The 19,668-nt window shown below is 45.0% G+C and overlaps 1 protein-coding gene across 11 annotated transcripts in view; it reads right to left on the bottom strand.

Moving 5' to 3' along the window:
* EVL (Enah/Vasp-like) overlaps window positions 1-19,668 on the bottom strand; it is a 230,518-nt gene that overhangs the window by 168,398 nt on the left and 42,452 nt on the right. For 2 of the 11 annotated variants that reach the window (XM_068254687.1, XM_068254683.1), the window contains exon 1: window positions 10,824-11,163. The exons of 2 other annotated variants lie outside the window; for them this stretch is intronic. In XM_068254687.1, coding sequence (XP_068110788.1) covers window positions 10,824-10,876 — 53 coding nt within the window. In that variant the 5' untranslated portion in view covers window positions 10,877-11,163. Of the gene's footprint in view, window positions 1-10,823; window positions 11,167-19,668 lie in introns of those variants that run through there. 7 more of the 11 variants (XM_068254682.1, XM_068254681.1, XM_068254688.1 and 4 more) reach the window with 7 other exon arrangements.

Raw genomic sequence — 19,668 nt, 5'->3', positions numbered from 1 at the left:
TAATGCCTAACACTGACCCCCCCTCCTAATGCCTAAAATGAACCCCCCTCCTAATCCCCAACACTAACCTGCCCTCCTAATGCCTAACACTAACCTCCTCTCCTAATGCCTAACACTAACCCCCCTCCTAATGCCTAACACTAACCCCCCTCCTAATGCCCAACACTAACCTTCTCCTAATGCCTAACACTAACCCCCCTCCTAATGCCTAACACTAACCTCCCTCCTATTGCCTAACACTACCCCCCCCCCTAATGCCTAACACTAACCCCCCTCCTAATCCCCAACACTAACCTGCCCTCCTAATGCCTAACACTAACCTCCTCCTAATCCCCAACACTAACCTGCCCTCCTATTGCCCAACACTAACCTCTCCTCCTAATATGTAACACTAACCCGCCTCTTAATACCTAACACTAACCTCCTCTCCTAATGCCTAACACTAACCCCCCTCCTAATGCCTAACACTAACCTCCATCCTAATGCCTAACACTAACCTCCCTCCTAACACATAACACTTACCTCCTCTCCTAATGCCTACTTACCTCCTCTCCTAATGCCTAATACTAACCCCCCTCCCTAATCAGGCGGACTGTCACTCATGTCAAACAATTCAAAATCATTGGTGGATCAGGTAAACGCTCTTGTTGTGTACAGCGCACACGCCACAGCCAATCATTCATAATCGCTGATGTTTGTACAGATAACGATCATTTCAGTTAATTGCATCTCGGATGTCACTACCGCATTATCTGTCAATGGCTTCGTTCTTGGATGGCAAGTATGTTTATACAGGTCGGTCGTCTAAGATCGTTAACAATTGCCGATCGATCATTGGCTAACATTCATTTAGACTAATTTTCATCTAGACCAGTGATCTGCAAACTTGGCTCTGAACTACAAGTCCCACATTGCATTGCAGGAGTCTGACAGCCATGGTCATGATTCATAAAGGCAAATGCATTGTGGGACTTGTAGTTCCTTAACAGCTGGAGAACCAAGATTGCAGATCACTGGTCTAGGGTATGTATGTACCTTAAAGCAAACTTGAACTGAAAATTAAAAGTCAAAATAAACATACACACGCCATACTTGCCTCCCGTGTAGTCTACTCATCAATCTCTTTCTCCTCTCCTGCGTCCATTACCCCATAACAGCTTCCTGGTCGGCACACTGTTAAACTGTAACATCGCCCACTTGAGCCATAGGGAAACATGGACATTACCTTGCACATCAGCTGTCCATTAAGTTATAACTGAAAGCAACGGATATATAACTGACATCAACTGATATAGATTAGTTCTGACAAAATTTTGTCAAAACTGGAAGAAATTGTTGTCAGAAGAAAATGGTGAGCTTCTGAGAGGAACTGACGGCAAGGTAAGTATGTAATATTAATGTGCAGGTACATTATTTTAAATCATTTTACTCAGTTCAGGTTCCCTTTAAAGAGAACCTGTACTGCGTAAAAATATTTAAAATAAACAGATGAGGTAACTTTAAATGAACATTACATAGTTACCTTGCCATCAGTTCCTCTCAGAAGCTCACCATTTTCTTCTGACAATGATCCCTTCCAGTTCTGACAATATTTTGTCAGATCTGAAATATATCAGTTGCTGTCAGTAAAATATCAGTTGCTGTCAGTTATAGCTGAGAGGAAAACTGATGTACCAGGTAATGTCCATGTTTCCCTATGGCTCAAGTGGGTGATGTTACAGTTTAACTGTGTGCTGACCAGAAAGCGGATATGGGGTAACAGCCATTTTCAAAATGGAGGACGGAAAATTCCCTTGATCACAGTGAACAAACAGGACGCGGGACAGGAGAAAGACACTGAGGAGTAGACTACATGGAAGGTAAGTATGACTTGTGTATGTTTATTTTGACTTTTAATTTTCAGTTCAGGTTTTCTTTAAGGCTGGGTTCACACATGAAAGGTGTTTAGTCCTGTCCTGTCAGCTTCTGACAGTTTGCATCAGTTTTGCATGAGATCTCTATGACTTGGTTCGCACACATAAATCTGTACATTCCCGGTCCAGTCCCGTCCTGTCAGTTTTGTATCAGCTTGCTATGGGTCTGTTCACACATAAAAGGTGTACAGTTCAAATCCTGTCAGTTAAACTGGTGCAAAACTGACAGGACTGGACCGGAAATGTACAGATTTGTGTGTATAACAGATTTCCATGGCTTTCCAAATCCTCTGGGTAGCAGATCTTACAATGAAATAAATGATTGCTGTGTGAAAATGAAGTATATATAGACTCTCCTCCTTGTAAATGACGCCAGCGATGCTATTTAGATGTGACTAAGGGCACAGGGTGACGGCAAGGATGATGCCATTGACTACAATATTAGACCTGTGCCAAATCAAGACCGTGTAACACATCCGCCACTTCTGTCACCCCCTCAACTCACGCCACTGAGAAATCAACCCGTTCCCTCACTTCCTGTGATGTCACCTACTAAGCAATCAGCTACACCCATGCAAATTCAAAGCAATACTTAAAGGAGAACTGCATTGAGAAGAATATGGAGGCTGCCATATTTATTTTTTCTTTTAAACCAATACCAGTTGCCTAGCATCCCGCTGGTCTATTTGGCTGCAGTAGTGTCTGAATCACACCAGAAACAAGCATGCGGCTAATCTTGTCAGATTTGACAATAACGTCAGAAACACCTGATCTGCTGCATGCTTGTTCAGGGGCTATGGCTAAAAGTATAAAGACTCATCTACACAGTATCATTTCCCATCAGGTCGACCAGTGACCTGATAAGAAATTGCATCGTCCAAATTGTTTCCGATCGATTTTGCGTTGGTAATTACCCAAAAGTCAATCGCAAAAGCGATCGGAATCCGATCGGACCAGGTGGAAATTATCTAATAGATCCATCGATCTGATGGAAAATTGTACCATGTAGAGGCAGAGTTCAGCAGGACAGCCAGGCAACTGGTATTGCTTAAAAGGAAATAAATATGGCAGCCTCCCTATCCCTCCAGTTGTCCTTTAACCTCCTTAGCCGCCGGAGGGTGCCGCTCAGGCCCTGCTGGGCCGATTTTCATAATTTTTTTTTTGCTGGACGCAGCTAGCACTTTGCTAGCTGCGCCAGCACTCTGATCGCCGCCGGCCCGTGCCCGATCGCCGCTATCTGATGCGGCGCGCCCCCTCCCCCCAGACCCCGTGCGCTGCCTGGCCAATCAGTGCCAGGCAGCGCCGAGGGGTGGTTCGGGACTCCCAATGACGTCCCGATGAAGCCCTCCAGGAAATCCCGTTCTTTGAACGGGATTTCCTGATCGGAGATCGCCGAAGGTGATCGAAGCGGGCGGGGGGATGCCGCTGAGCAGCGGCTATCATGTAGCGAGCCCTGGGCTCGCTACATGATTTAAAAAAAAAAAACTGCTGCGCTGCCCCCTGGCGGAATTTTTCATACCGCCAGGGGGGTTAAAGAGAACTGAAAGGGTAACTGAAGTAAGAGGTTTACGGAAGCTGCCATATTTATTTCCTTGTAATCAATACCAGTTGCCTGGCAGCCCTGCTGGTCTATTTCTTTGCAGTAGTATCTGAATAACACCAGAAACAAGCATGCAGCTAGTCTTGTCAGATCTGACTTTAAAGTCAGAAACACCTGATCTGCTGCATGCTTGTTCAGGGGCTATGGCTAATAGGATTAGAGGCAGAGGATCAGCAGGGCTGCCAGGCAACTTGTATTGCTTAAAAGGAAATAAACATGGCAGCCACCATATACTTCTCTCTTCAGTTCCCCTTTAAAATGTGGAGAATGGCAGTATTTATACTTACCTGGGTATTCTGACTGGTACTGCTTTTCTGCGCATGTGCGACCACCTCCTGTACGGGAGCGTGGTGGTAGCATGTGCGGCCTGGTCGCCCATGCGCAGCAGCCGACAACCAGAATACCGGGAGCTTTTACAACTGAACGGAGCCGCCAGAGAGGACGGCGATGGAGCCCACAGACCTCGTGGGGCTGGAAGAAGCCCCAGGTAAGTATAGATACGGTCATTCTCCCCGTCGTAAGTACCTTTTAAAGTAGCCTGAGCAGCTTTTCAAAGGACCACCATCATTAAAATCATATCATGTAAAATATATGTAAATGCATACAAAGTAGTAGATTTCTTCCTGAGTTAAAGAGAAACCATAACCAAGGATTGAACTTCCCCCCAATCAGTAGCTGATACCCCCTTTCCCATGAGAATTATTTTCCTTTTCACAAACGGATCATCAGGGGGCTCTGTATGGCTGATATTGTGGTGAAACCCCTCCCACAGTGTGATGTCAGCACCATGGTTCTGACATCACACTTTGGGAGCCTTGTTGCATTGTGGGAAATAACAGCTGTTTCCAACTGCCAAAAAAGCAAGCAGCTTCTCCTTCCACTGACATCACCTGCCAGCAGTAAAAATGTCACCATGTGATAAATGTCAGAATGTAAATCAAGGAGAGGAAAGATGTTACAATGGGCAAACACTGACTAAATCATTTATACATAATTATTGTAAACATAATGCACTTTTTATTACATTATTTTTACTGGAGTTCCTCTTTAAATGAGCTATGGATTTACTTTACTCTATGTTCCTGTCACTTATAGTAGGTAGTAAAGACAAGACACATTTATATCGCGCTTTTCTACTGGCACTGTATGTTACAGACAATTCAATTTCACCCGTGCTCCCGGTTTTACCAACAGCACCCGGTGGTGGAGCACTGGGTGCTGTTGGTAAAACCGGGAGCACGGGTGAAATTGGATTGTCTGTAACATACAGTGTTACACTATTGGAGTGTCTTTTCTATCTTTTATGATTCGAGTGAGAGCGGAGGAGGGAAGAGACGCTGGAATCCTGAATATATACTGGCTGGGCCAGAAGCGCTTTTGGCTGATCCTGAGAGGGGCAGCTGTCATCTCTGGTGAGCGTAAATTTTAACCATATGATTCAGGAAGTTTGAAGTGAATATTCATAACAAAGCTGGAAGAAGAATTCATGTGGACTTTTTTTTCTTAATATAGGACATTATCAGGAGAATCGCCATTATCTCTGCTGTTTATTATGCACTATGATTGGTTGTTTATTTACCTATAGCTTGCTGTAGGAGCGCCCTGTTTCACATTACAGTTTTTGCAGAGTGACACACACACTTTTTTCAGGTGCGATCCAGTTTAAGCTGTGTTACAGTGAGAGAAGGAAAATATTTGAGGAGCGCACTTTTTAGGTTTAGTTTGTATTTAATAAAAGTGACATTTACCGCATTTAAAAGTATACTTTTTTCCCGTGAAACTTTAAAATCGATTTTCTCAAAAACTATAAGGTCTTTTTGAAAAATTGTTTTTTCCTCTTATTCCCAATGATCTCCTTAACATATCCTGCACATTTAGGGTTTCTAGCATTTAAGGTGGATTTGCTAATAAGCATTAAAGTCGGCAGGTTTTTAAATGTGTATTTTTTTTTCCTTTGAAACTTTAAAATCGATTTTCTCAAAAACTATAAAGCCGATTTGAATTTTTTTTTCCTCTTGTAGCCACTGGGGGCCCCTACAAGCTCTGGGGCCCTGGGGCAATTGCTTTCTTTGCCTCTATGGTGGCGCCGGCCCTAAATTTCTACTACCTACTGTAATATCAACATAGGAGAAAACTCATTTATAGCTCATTTTACTCTGGAAGAGACGTACTTTTTTTGTATAAGTTTACATGTATTTTACATTTTACAGTTTTTTGTGATAGAGGTTCTTGAAACAACCTCCCCTAAACAATGTGGGCTGTGGGGGTTAGTAAGCAATGCGGCGCCCAGGTTCACACTATCACTGCGCCCAGGTTCACACTATCACTGCGCCCAGGTTCACACTATCACTGCGCCCAGGTTCACACTATCACTGCGCCCATTTACATGCTACATAGTTACATAGTTACATAGTTACATAGTTATTTTGGTTGAAAAAAGACATACGTCCATCGAGTTCAACCAGTATAAAGTACAACACCAGCCTGCTCCCTCACATATCCCTGTTGATCCAGAGGAAGGCGAAAAAACCCTTACAAGGCATGGTCCAATTAGCCCCTAAAGGGAAAAATTCCTTCCTGACTCCAGATGGCAATCAGATAAAATCCCTGGATCAACATCATTAGGCATTACCTAGTAATTGTAGCCATGGATGTCTTTCAACGCAAGGAAAGCATCTAAGCCCCCTTTAAATGCAGGTATAGAGTTTGCCATAACGACTTCCTGTGGCAATGCATTCCACATCTTAATCACTCTTACTGTAAAGAACCCTTTCCTAAATAAATGGCTAAAACGTTTTTCCTCCATGCGCAGATCATGTCCTCTAGTCCTTTGAGAAGGCCTAGGGACAAAAAGCTCATCCGCCAAGGTATTATATTGCCCTCTGATGTATTTATACATGTTAATTAGATCCCCTCTAAGGCGTCTTTTCTCTAGACTAAATAAACCCAGTTTATCTAACCTTTCTCGATAAGTGAGACCTTCCATCCCACGCATCAATTTTGTTGCTCGTCTCTGCACCTGCTCTAAAACTGCAATATCTTTTTTGTAATGTGGTGCCCAGAACTGAATTCCATATTCCAGATGTGGCCTTACTAGAGAGTTAAACAGGGGCAATATTATGCTAGCATCTCGAGTTTTTATTTCCCTTTTAATGCATCCCAAAATTTTGTTAGCTTTAGCTGCAGCTGCTTGGCATTGAGTACGATTATTTAACTTGTTGTCAATGAGTACTCCTAAGTCCTTCTCCAAGTTTGATGTCCCCAACTGTATCCCATTTATTTTGTATGGTGCTAGACCATTAGTACGTCCAAAATGCATGACCTTACATTTGTCAACATTGAATTTCATCTGCCATGTATGTGCCCATATAGCCATCCTATCCAGATCCTGTTGCAATATGACACTATCTTCCTGAGAGTTAATGATTCTGCACAATTTTGTATCATCTGCAAAAATAGCAACATTGCTCACTACTGCATCTACTAGGTCATTAATAAATAAATTGAAGAGCACTGGACCCAGAACAGACCCCTGTGGGACCCCACTGCTAACAGTCTCCCATTTTGAGTATGATCCATTGACCACAACTCTTTGTTTTCTGTCCATTAGCCAGTTCCCTATCCATGCACACAAACTCTTCCCCAGTCCTTGCATCCTCAACTTTTGCACCAGACTTTTGTGGGGAACAGTGTCGAAGGCCTTTGCAAAGTCCAAGTATATCACATCTACAGCATTCCCAATATCCATATTAGCATTCACTACCTCATAAAAGCTGAGCATGTTAGTCAAACAGGACCTGTCTTTAGTAAACCCATGTTGATGCTGAGAAATAAGATTATTTTCTACTATGAAGTCATGTATAGTATCTCTTAGTAACCCCTCAAATAGTTTGCATACAACTGATGTTAAACTTACAGGTCTATAATTTCCTGGATCAGATTTTTTGCCCTTCTTAAATAATGGGAAAACGTGGGCTGTACGCCAATCCACTGGGACTCTGCCAGTTGCAAGAGAGTCACAAAAGATAAGATAAAGGGGTTTATCTATAACTGAACTTAATTCCCTTAGGACCCGAGGATGCATACCATCCGGGCCAGGTGCCTTGTCTATTTTTAATTTATTTAGTCTTGCCTTCACTTCTTCCTGCGTTAAGTATTTCATATTACAGTTAGAAGATTGAGACTCTTCCGCCTCTGTAGTTTGCAACAGTGCTGTTTCTTTTGTGAAGACAGAAGCAAAGAAAGCATTTAATAACTCTGCCTTACCTTGGTCATCCACCATTGAGTTCCCATCCTCATCCTTTAGGAGTCCTATACAGTCAACCTTTCTTTTTTTAGAGTTAATGTACTTGTAAAACTTTTTTGGGTTAGATTTGATATCCTTAGCGATTTGTTTTTCAGCTTCAATCTTTGCCTGCCTAATTTCTTTTTTACAATTTTTATTGCACTCCTTATAATTGCTTAGTGCAGCCTCTGTCCCCTCCTGTTTTAAGACCTTATAGGCATTCTTTTTCCTCTTCATTTTATCTTTAACCTTTCTATTCATCCATAGAGGCCTTTTTTTATTCCTAGACATTTTGTTTCCATATGGGATATACATACTACAGTATTGATTGAGTATAAGTTTAAAAGCTTGCCATTTCCCTTCAGTGTCTTCCCCTTGTAGTACATTATCCCAGTTCACCAAACTTAGTGCCTGCCTAATTTGAGTGAACTTTGCTTTTCTAAAGTTCATAGTTTTAGTGGTCCCGCTGCCCCGTGGCCTATAAGTCACCAGCTCAAACGTTATCATGTTGTGATCGCTATTTCCCAAATGTTCTTGAACCTGCACATTTGATACATTATCTGGTCTATTAGAAATGATCAGATCCAGTAACGCATTCCCCCTAGTTGGTTCAGTTACCATTTGAGTCAAGTAATTGTCCTGTAGTGCTGCCAGAAATCTGCTGCTTTTACCAGAATGGGTAGCCTCAATACTCCAGTCAATGTCTGGAAAGTTGAAGTCGCCCATAATTATGACCTCATTTTTACCTGCAGCTTTTTCAATCTGTTGTAGTAATCGCAGTTCTGCAGCTTCATTAATAAGAGGTGGCCTGTAGCATACCCCAATAAGCAATTGGCAACTTTTATTTCCACCATGAATATTTACCCAAACGGACTCCACATCTTCGCAATCTTCCTCCATCTCATCGTTGAGGACAGCTGTAAGAGAATTTTTAACAAAGAGACAAACCCCTCCACCTTTTTTCCCTGTTCTATCCCTCCTAAACACATTGTATCCTTTTAAATTAGCTATCCAGTCATGGCTTTCATCCATCCATGTCTCGGTTATTGCCACAATGTCATAGCCTTTGTCATTCAGAATGAACTCTAGTTCGTCTATTTTATTTGCAAGGCTCCGAGCATTGGTTACCATGCACTTTATATTTTTACCACCACATTTACCAATTTTGTTTACATGAAATTGGCTACTTGAATTTTTACCAACCTCCTTAATCTTTACACTGTCCCCACCCCCCTCTCCACCCCCCATAATGTTAGGTTCCCACTGTCTTTTTACCTCATCTTGTCTATGTATTGAGACTTTATCCTCCCGCCTCCCCCCAGATCCTAGTTTAAAATCTCCTCCAACCGTTTAGCCATCTTCTCCCCCAATGCAGCTGCACCCTCCCCATTAAGGTGCAGCCCATCCCTGCTGTAGAACCTGTAGCCGACTGCAAAGTCTGCCCAGTTCTCCAGGAACCCAAACCCTTCCTTCCTACACCAGGTTCACACTATCACTATGCCCAGGTTCACACTATCACTGCAGGCACTTTGAACTGTGGCAGTGAAACAAGATAGAGGCCCGAATACAGTGCAGAGAGTAGATGAGGCAGTGTCCTAAATCGCATCTTTATTAGCTGATTATGTAAGTAAACTCTCATACCACATGGAGGTGGTTGAATTGGTCAGTGATTGGCCAATCAAAATTGATGGTGTGTACCAGGCATAATACTTTTAGCCATAGACCGTGAACAAGCATGCAGATCAGGTGCTCTGACTGAAGTTTGACTGGATTAGCCGTATGCTTGTTTGAGGTGTGTGGTCCAGACACTACTGCAGCCAAAGAGATCAACAGGACAGCCAGGCAACTGGTACCATTTAAAAGGAAATAAACAAGGCAGCCTCCATATCACTCTCACTTCAGGTGTCCTTTAAAGGATACCCGAAGTGACATGATGAGACAGACATGTGTATGTACAGTGCCTAGCACACAAATAACTATGCGGTGTTCCTTTTTTTCTCTCTCTGCCTGAAAGAGTTAAATATCAGGTATGTAAGTGGCTGACTCAGTCTTGACTCAGACAGGAAGTGACTACAGTGTGACCCTCACTGATAAGAAATTCCAGCTATAAAACACTTTCCTAGCAGAAACTGGCTTCTAAGAGCAAGAAACAGATAAAAGGGGGAATTTCTTATCAGTGAGAGTCACACTGTAGTCACTTCCTGTCTGAGTCTGGACTAAGTCAGCCTCTCACATACCTGATATTTAACTCTTTCAGGCAGAGAAAGAAAAAAAGGAACACAGCATAGTTATTAGTGTGCTAGGCACTGTAGATACACATGTCTATCTCATCATGTCACATGTCACTTCGGGTATCCTTTTAACGCTAGCTCTATCCTGTCCTACAAAGTTACAGGGCGGGAGCCTTGCAGCATGTGCGGAGAGACAGTGAAAGGCGTCTGCCAATCACTAGTTAATAGGGAAGTAATTGCAAACTATAGATCTGTATAGGGCTTCTCAGATAAATGTGTGTGTATGGGGGGGGGGGGGGGGGCTGAGTAATGGATCATAATTGCATTATTGATCGGAGGGGGGGGGGGGGGGTTGTTGTTGGGTCTCTCTGGCTTATTCCTCAGCCCCCTTACCCTCTAAGCCAGCACGGCGATCAGGATGGGGAAAGAACTTCACTGCAGACCCGCCACAATTATCAGATTTTTAAAGCCTGCTAATAGCCCCCCTTATCCCTTCCTGTTACATCCGCAGCTGCCGACAGCTCTGGCTTCCAGCAGACAGCAGACAATCAAATGGAATTTCTAAAGAATCTTAGCCAAAAAAAAAGAGAGAAATGCATTGAAAGGAAGCGGCGGATTCTACAGATTTTTTTATTTTGCCCTTGCCGGTATCGTGCGCTGCCAATTGTGTATAATGTCTCTGCCAGCTGCAATGGAACAAGGGGAGAGAGAGAACTGACATTACACAGCAGAAAAAGACACGCTGAGCGCTGCGGACGGATGCGAAAGGAAAAAAACGATGCTGGATGACCTACCTGAAATCCTCCGGGGCGAACATGGCCGGCGTTTGGATCAGATCCGCCGTCATGGGGAGGGGGGCTTGCGGCAGGGTCACGGCGAGCCTGGCTGGATTGTCAGGATGCTGTGCATACTGGGGGGGGGGGGGTATGGCAGCTAGGAGGGGGGAGATGTATGCTGCTTCTCCACTCTATGCTCTACCCAGCTGCAGCGGCAAGAGTCACATGACCAGTCCTGTGTGTCTGCTGAATGCAGCAGTTACCGTCTCGTTAGGTCCAGATGATGCAGGGAACGGAGGATTGGGGGAGAGGGGGGGTGCTGTCCGAAAGGGGACCATAGACCGTAGCGCCTATGGCTAGGTGAGAAGGGCAGCAGCAGCCCAGCCTGCCAGATTCCACCCGGCGACAGCACAGGGAATTCTGATTGGCTGCAAAGGCTTACTACACTTTCTACATCATCATCGCTGCATTTGTAAATAAGCCTAGGTTTTTTGTTTTTTTTCAATTCCTCTTTTTTCCTCTTTGATAAATTAAAGGGACAGTGTGCCGGATTTACCGACACGCCTTCTGAGATCTCCAAAGCCCGATATCGCAAGCGAACGGCACACCTGCACTGGATTTTATTGTGAAAGGTGCCAATGCACCATACATTTTTTTATATTTCTTTTCAAATCAAAACTTAAAGAGGAACTCCAGTGAAAATAATCTAATAAAAAAGTGTTTCATTTTTACAATAATTATGTATAAATGATTTAGTCAGTGTTGCCCATTGTAAAATCTTTCCTCTCCCTGATTTACATTCTGCCACTTACCACATGGTGACATTTTACTGCTGGCAGGTGATGTCAGTGGAATGAGATGCTGCTTGCTTTTTTAGCAGTTGGACCCAGCTGTAAACAGCTGTTAGGTCCCACAATGCAATGAGATTCACAGACAGGAAACTGTCAGGACCATGGTCCTGACATCACACTGTGGGAAGAGTTTCACCACAATATCAGCCATACAGAGCCCCCTGATGATCCGTTTGTGAAAAGGAATAGATTTCTCATGTAAAAGGGGGTATCAGCTACTGATTGGGATGAAGATCAATTCTTGGCCACGGTTTCTCTTTAAAGCGGTATTGTCACCATAAAAATCAAATTTCAACAGCAACTGGTCTGAGTGTATTAAGTGATAAAGATGCTAATCCTGCATTCAAAACTTTTTCTGCTGTTATGGTTTGGAGTTATCACATACTTTAGGAGCACTGGCCCTAGTGCCAAACAGTGCCAAAGAGTTGAATGCTGGGAGTTCTTTTTATCTATAATATATTCCTCCTCTTCCATTTATTTCCCTGCTTAGCTGATCACTTGTATTTACAAGCAAGGCTGAGGTGACTCAGTGATCGGATGTGTAAAAGAAAAAAAAAAAAAAAAAAAGGAGGGCAGCTAATGAATACACAATGAGCAAGAGAAGGGAGGAGGGAAAACAAGAGTCAGGGAGAATATGATGTCAGCATTAGCTTGGCAAGATGGCCACTGCCTAAAATAGAATTTTCTGCTTTTCCTTTGTAAAATTCACAGGAATCATTACATGGATAGCACAATACATCTGTTATGTAAGTAGAACTAGTATGTATCTACTTATATATGTGTTTTTTATTTCTAGGTTAGCATGGGTGTTGCTTGTTCTTTAAGGTGGCTACACACCATACAATAAAATTATCCAATTTTACAGCAATTCGATAAAAATGATCGGTTGTCCGGATTAATCTAGTTTTTTTTTTTTTTTTTTAAATCTGTTCGAGAAATCTGACCGAATTTCCCGTTTTGTACTTGAAAAAGAAGATCGAGAGTTTTGGATTTTTCTGATCAACTTTTATGAAAACTGAATGGTGTGTGGTAGATTGTCAATTACTTGATGTACAGAGCAGACCCAAGCAGTTTAGAATAATTTTTTTCATAATCAGGGAAAAATTGAACATGTGTGGGGCATTGATCAGATTTTTGAAATGTTACAATTAGTCAGAACAACGGATTGCAATTCTTGAATTGAAAATTACAAAAAATTGTATGGTGTATGGCCACCTTTACAATCATTTTTTTCTGATTGAGTGTAAGATATGACAAATCTGACCAATGTACCACACACACACACGAGTGTTCAATTTTACCTCAATTATGAAAAAATAATAAATGAAAACTCAGAAAAATTGCTTGTGTTTTTACATTACAAAATCTACCACACACCATACAATAATGCAAAACATTGATCAGAAATGTATATAAAATGCATGCAAAACGCTAGAAAACGCATATACGGGAAAATACGCAAATACACAAAAACCGCACACATAAAAAACACGCACATGACAGAAAACGGAACCTTTCACACGCAGCCATGTGTGCACCTAGCCTGAATGGTAATGGTCTGCTTTGAAAGATAAGCAGCTGCATACTAACCTTTACAGAAAAACATTTCTTTGTTACAGCTGATACAAACCCAGCAATAAATCTGCAGTCTACTAAGTCTACTTCCTGCTTTCATGGAAGCAAACATATTGTTAACATCCTGTGTTTACAAATTAGCTGCTCTGCTGAGGCAGCTAGCTGACATGCCTGAGAGATCAGATTACAACTTGTGCTTAGTCACAGATGAGGGTGATTTAGACAGGCTAAACTCTCTAAATATATACAGGGTGCATTTCTCTGTTATCCTTCTGTCCTGCAAGAGTTCAGGTCCACTTTAATGAGCAGAAGGGGAGTGAACTGCTCAGATAGCAACCGAAGATGGAAGACAGACCAGGGGCATAACAATAGGGGATGCAGCCCCTGCACCCGCCGGGGGGCCCGCTCAGAGCCATTTTGGGGGGCAGGAGGGGTGGCAGCATTAGAGGAGAGCATTGCACATTGGTGGGGAGGGGGGACAGTCCCCCCCCCTCTCCCTCAGCTTGGGTTCTCCTCTCAGCGCTCACCCTCCAGCATCTATCACTGGCAGTGGCAGCAGCAACACATACCTCCATCCACCACAGAGGTCTCCGATCTCTAAGTGCTTCAGGCTACTTCCTGTTTAAACAGGAAGTAGCATGAAGCACTTAAGGCCCATACTCACGAGTGACATTTGTCGCCGCAACACGCGGCGCGCGCGTGTTGCGGCGACAGGTCGCCCGTGAGTATGGGCCGCCGCACGCGCGCGCACCCCGAACTGTCGCCCGTCGCTCATGTCGCCAGGCGATTGAAACTTTCAATCGCATGGCGACAGTCGCCGCTGCCCCCCCGCCGCAACTGTCGCTAGTCCGCGTGAGTACGCGGACTAGCGACAGCAACCTCCATGTAGGTACATGGAGCTTCCGGCGGGGGGAGGAGGAACGTCAGCGACAGCTTCCGCCTTGCCGCTGGTCCCTCTTCCGCGTGTGTACGCGGAGGGACCTGGCGAGAAGCTGTCGCCGGCCTGTCGCCCACACGCTCACGTGTGCTGGCGACAGGCCACATTTCTCGCCCGTGAGTATGGGCCATTAGAGATTGGAACCTCCGGCAGTGGAAGGAGATATGTGTCCTGCCTGCCGCCACTGCTGCCAGTGATAGATGCTGGAGGGGAAGCACTGAGAGGAGAGCCCAAGGTGAGGGGGGGGGGGCTGTCCCCCCTTCCTGCCGATGTCCAGGCCAATGCTTTCCCCTCATGCTGCGACCCCTCCTGCCCCCCTCCCCCGAGGCCTGCTCAGTGCCATTGGGGGGGGGGGGGGGGCAGGAGGGGAAAGCATTGGCCTGGACATCGGCAGGAAGGGGGGACAGCCCATCCAGATTCTTGCAGGGGGGCCTGGTGACTTATAGTTACGCCCCTGAGACAGACGGAGACAAAAGCAGGTGGAAGGTGGCAGAGATGCAGCTGGCAGTATGAAAGACAGTCCCGGGGTCCTGTGAAGAGACGGAAAAGGCGGTGCTTGGGGAATACCCGGGAGGCGGTGGGACTTTGGCATGAAACATACGGGGAGACAGAAGGAGCGGTGAGCTGAGAGAAGGTGGCGGAGAGCGTGGACTTCGGGACTTGGCCGGCCACATCTAGCCATAATGCAATCAAGCTGGCCAAAGTCTGCAAGGAATCTTCGTTTTGCTCACTACTGATCAGCCGGCCACTTCTAGTTTTTTTGACCGGCAAGAGTGCGAAGTGCACATCACTTGTGGGAAGACTCACAGCTCCCTGTCTGGCCTGTCCCACAGCTGGTGAGACCTACCGAGCAGAGCTTAGTGAATTGAAGCAACCTTCTACCGCATGCTGGAAATCTTAGATCATTTTGAAAAAAAGTGTAAAAATACCAAAAGCGGTATTTTACCGTCCTATATTATTTTATCGAACTGCCGTTAGTGAATTGAGGCCATAGTGATGTTGGTAGGGCAAGCTGAGGCTCCTCCCTACAAAACTTCCTCTTAAAAAGCAACTTTAATGAAAAGGGGAGAAAAATAATTAAATACATTGCAAAGTAAGAAGTTAAAAACAATAGAAGAGATCAAGAAATTATTAATATTTGCCATGTAATTTGTTATATTGTTTGATCCACAATCAGCACGCAGATCATCATCTTTACTACTGGCAGACATGAAAAAAAACAAAAAACAGGACACCACCAACTGCAATTATCTATAACCACACCCACTAACAATGCCATAGGCTAAAAGGTTGTTTTTTTTATATATAGATATGCACAGACGGAGATGCTGCTTGCTTGGCAGTTGGAAAAAGCCGTTATTTCCCACAATGCAACAAGGCTCACAGACAGGAAACTGTCAGGACCATGGTCATGACATCACACTGTGGGAGGGGTTTCATCACAATATCAGCCACACAGACCTCCCTGATGATCTATTTGTCAAAAGGAATAGATTTCTCCTGGGAAAGGGGGTATCAGCTACTGATTGGGATGAAGTTCAATCCTCGGTTACAGTTCCTTTTTTAACGCCTTAGATCAGAATTTGTTTGTAAAAATCGATTCCGTTGCCGTAGCATTGTGACATGGAATACTCCGATCACCACTCCCCCCCTTGGATACAGCCGTAGAGTCATTTATCAGGGAGTTAATGAGCATTCGGATAATTCAGCGAATCCCGCGGATGAGCGCTAATAGTTTTTTCACTGACATGCATGATGAAGTGTGCTGAATACGGTCCTATTATACCAACCTCCGCCGGGATCCCCAGGAACCTTTATCAACGGCATTCTAAGAAAAGCCTAGAGAAAAACTATAAATAGGTCCAGCAAACATCTGGTAATATGGTAATTTTTAATGAGGAAATCACGGCAGACGCAGAGTGTGGCTCCGCCTCCCTCTAATATACCATACAGACGAGCACAGAAAAGATCTTCAATATGTTCAATAATTTTGCAGAAGCACTCGGCTGGCTGGCTCCTGTAGAGACTTTTCCTGCTGAGAGGACTGTACCATTTCACTGGACAAAAGGCAAGATTTTGCAGAAGCACCTGGCTGGCTGGCTCCTGTAGTGACTTTTCCTACTGAGAGGACTGTACCATTTCACAGGACAGAAGGTCAGATTTTGCAGACGCACCCGGCTGGCTGACTGCTGTAGTGACTCATCCTTCTGAGAGGACTGTACCATTTCACTGGACAGAAGGCCAGATTTTGCAGCAGCACCTGGCTGGCTGGCTCCTGTAGTGACTTTTCCTGCTGAGAGGACTATACCATTTCACTGGACAGAAGGTCAGATTCTGCAGAAGCACCTGGCTGGCTGGCTCCTGTAGTGACTTTTCCTTCTGAGAGGACTGTACCATTTCACTGGACAGAAGGCCAGATTTTGCAGCAGCACCTAGCTGGCTGGCTCCTGTAGTGACTTTTCCTGCTGAGAGGACTGTACCATTTCACTGGACAGAAGGTCAGATTTTGCAGAAGCACCCGGCTGGCTGGCTGGCTCCTGTAGTGACTTTTCCTGCTGAGAGGACTGTACCATTTCACTGGACAGAAGGTCAGATTTTGCAGAAGCACCCGGCTAGCTGGCTCCTGTAGTGACTTTTCCTACTGAGAGGACTGTACCATTTCACAGGACAGAAGGTCAGATTTTGCAGAAGCACCCGGCTCGCTGGCTCCTGTAATGACTTTTCCTGCTGAGAGGACTGTACCATTTCACTGGACAGAAGGTCAGATTTTGCAGAAGCACCCAGCTGGCTGGCTCCTGTAGTGACTTTTCCTACTGAGAGGACTGTACCACTTCACAGGACAGAAGGTCAGATTTTGCAGAAGCACCCGGCTGGCTGGCTCCTGTAGTGACTTTTCCTGCTGAGAGAACTGTACCATTTCACTGGACAAAAGGCAAGATTTTGCAGAAGCACCCGGCTGGCTGGCACCTGTAGTGACTTCTCCTGCTGAGAGGACTGTACCATTTCACTGGACAGAAGGTTAGATTTTGCAGCAGCATCCGGCTATCTGGCTTCTGTAGAGACTTTTCCTGCTGAGAGGACTGTACCATTTCACTGGACAAGAAAGCCAGAGTTTGCAGAAGCACCTTCCTGGCTGGCTCCTGTAGTGACTTTTCCTGCTGAGAGGACTGTACCATTTCAGCGGACAGAAGGCCAGCCATACTGCCTTCCCCCACATCACCCACCTGATCAAGATGACCTGGTTCCCGTTAGGATGGCCATACATTACTTGATGGGCGCGACCACACTGACCATCTGAGACATCTCTCTCTGGGTTAATCTGATCAGAGGGATCTGTAACCTGCCTGCACACTGCCCACCGATTTCCTATAGATCTCAGCAGGAAATCTATTGGATCTCCAACTGCGCCCCTTCCCCCCCCCCCTTTGTAGAGTGTTTCCTTCCCCCGGCGGTGGTGAGTGTGGAAGCAGCTCACCTATTCGCCTCCTGCAGTGTCTTCTTTCCATCGCCACTGGGGGCGCCTGTACTCCATGGCCACATCTCATGTACAGGCGCCCCCCGGTGGCAATGGAGAGAAGACCCTACAGGGAGTGCATAGCAGATAGGTGAGCCACTTACACACTCACCACAGCCCTGGGGGGGTTCATTGAACGCCATCATTGCCATGACCAAGCATTATGTAGAGCATACATGTCAAACTCTGGGCCCGCGAATCAAATCTGGCCCTCCGAGCCATTAAATTTGGCCCTCAAGGGGTTTCCCCACGTTGCATTGTGTCTGGCCCACTCTAGATCACCAGGGAAGCCATATGGGGGATATAGGGGAAAAGCACCAAACATTAGGGTACTGTAAAGGGGAGGGATGAGGACCACTAGACATCAGGGAACTGTAAAGGAGTTCTAGGGGGCAACTAGACACCAGGGAACTTTATAAGGTGGCCACTAGATATTGAGGTTGGCCAGCGATGAGGTCCCAGTGTTCAATTTTGGCCCACTTTGTATTTGATTTTGACACCCCTGCTCTGATTAGAGAGAGATCTGTTGGCTGCCCATACACCGCAGGCCGAATCCCGATCTATTTCAGAGTGAAATCTCTCATGCCAATTTCAGACTACCGGCTAGCGTTAGCGGTGCAGCCCGGGGGCACGCCGCACCGCCAAAAACAGGCCTTCGGGGATTACCGCGGTAATCCCCTTCTGGCCAACATCCAAATAGGAAGTGACACTTGGTTGTGCTCACTTCCTGTTTGTTTCGGAAATACGGAAGTGCGTGGAAGTGTATTGTAAAAATACGATTCCGATCATGCGTACGGCAAAGCCGCCAACCTCTTTTAAAAATCCCTGCGTTGCCATAGAGTAACATGACTTCTGTTCCAACGTAGACCTCCGCAGGAGCCGCACAGCAACGTAGGTATGTGCCCACGTTTGAGCACTTTCGGCGCAGCATACCGCAACTTGGTTAGTAGGTACACCACCATGTAGTAACATTAGACTGCGGTAAATTAACCGCACCACCCCAGCGTGAAAGGACTTTCAGAAATCGGCCGAGTCCGCCGCCTCGCCGCTGTTCCCTAATGCATATATATATATATATATATATACATTTATACATTACCTGTCCTGTGTCGCGGTGCCTGTATGTATTCAAATCTGATGCTCTTCCATTAGCCTTATGCACACCCAGGGCCGGCACTACCATAGAGGCAAAGGAGGCAATTGCCCCAGGGCCACAGAGCCTGTAGGGGCCCCCAGTGGCTACAAAAGGAAAAAAAATTGATCGATTTTAAAATTTTAAAGGAAAATTAAAATTTTAAATATAAAATCGATTTTAAAATTTCAAAGGAAAAAAAATATACATTTAAAAAACCCGCCGACTTTAACGGTTAATAGCAAAGCCCCCTTAAATGGTAAAAACCCAAAATTTGCAGAATATATTAAGGAGATCATTGGGAAAAGAGGAATTTTTTTTTTTCAAAAAGACCTTATAGTTTTTGAGAAAATCGATTATAAAGTTTCAAAGGAAAAAAGTATACTTTGAAATGCGGTAAATGTCACTTTTTAGTAGCAAACCTAACGGTAGTGTAATTTTACATATATCAAAAGAAAGAGCAATGAATTTCCAGAGGGGGCTTCCAAGGGGTCCATATTCAGTACGTATGGACCCCCTGGACTCCCCTCCGCAGCCGCAACGCTTTGGCCAGGGATCGCTATACAGCCGCAATATGGCTGTTGAGGGGCCCCCAGGTTTATTTTGCCCTGGGGCCCCATTGTTACTAAAACCAACCCTGTGCAGCATGGCGCGACTGTGACATCACACATGCGTCAGCGTGCTATGCGCCGGCATGGTGTATGGGGCTAATAGAAGGGAACGGACAAGCACTGCGACGCGGGACAGGTAATGTATAAACACACACATGTACATTAATCCACTCGGCAAACAGCTCATGCTGATATCGTTCGTAGTTACCGCCGCACATCCGATCAAGCAAGTCGGCCCTACCA

This window comes from Hyperolius riggenbachi, chromosome 9 (assembly GCF_040937935.1).
Source record: "Hyperolius riggenbachi isolate aHypRig1 chromosome 9, aHypRig1.pri, whole genome shotgun sequence".
NCBI lineage: Eukaryota > Metazoa > Chordata > Amphibia > Anura > Hyperoliidae > Hyperolius > Hyperolius riggenbachi.
Note: the sequence above shows the minus strand (reverse complement) of the source record. Positions and strands in the feature narration are given on the sequence as shown.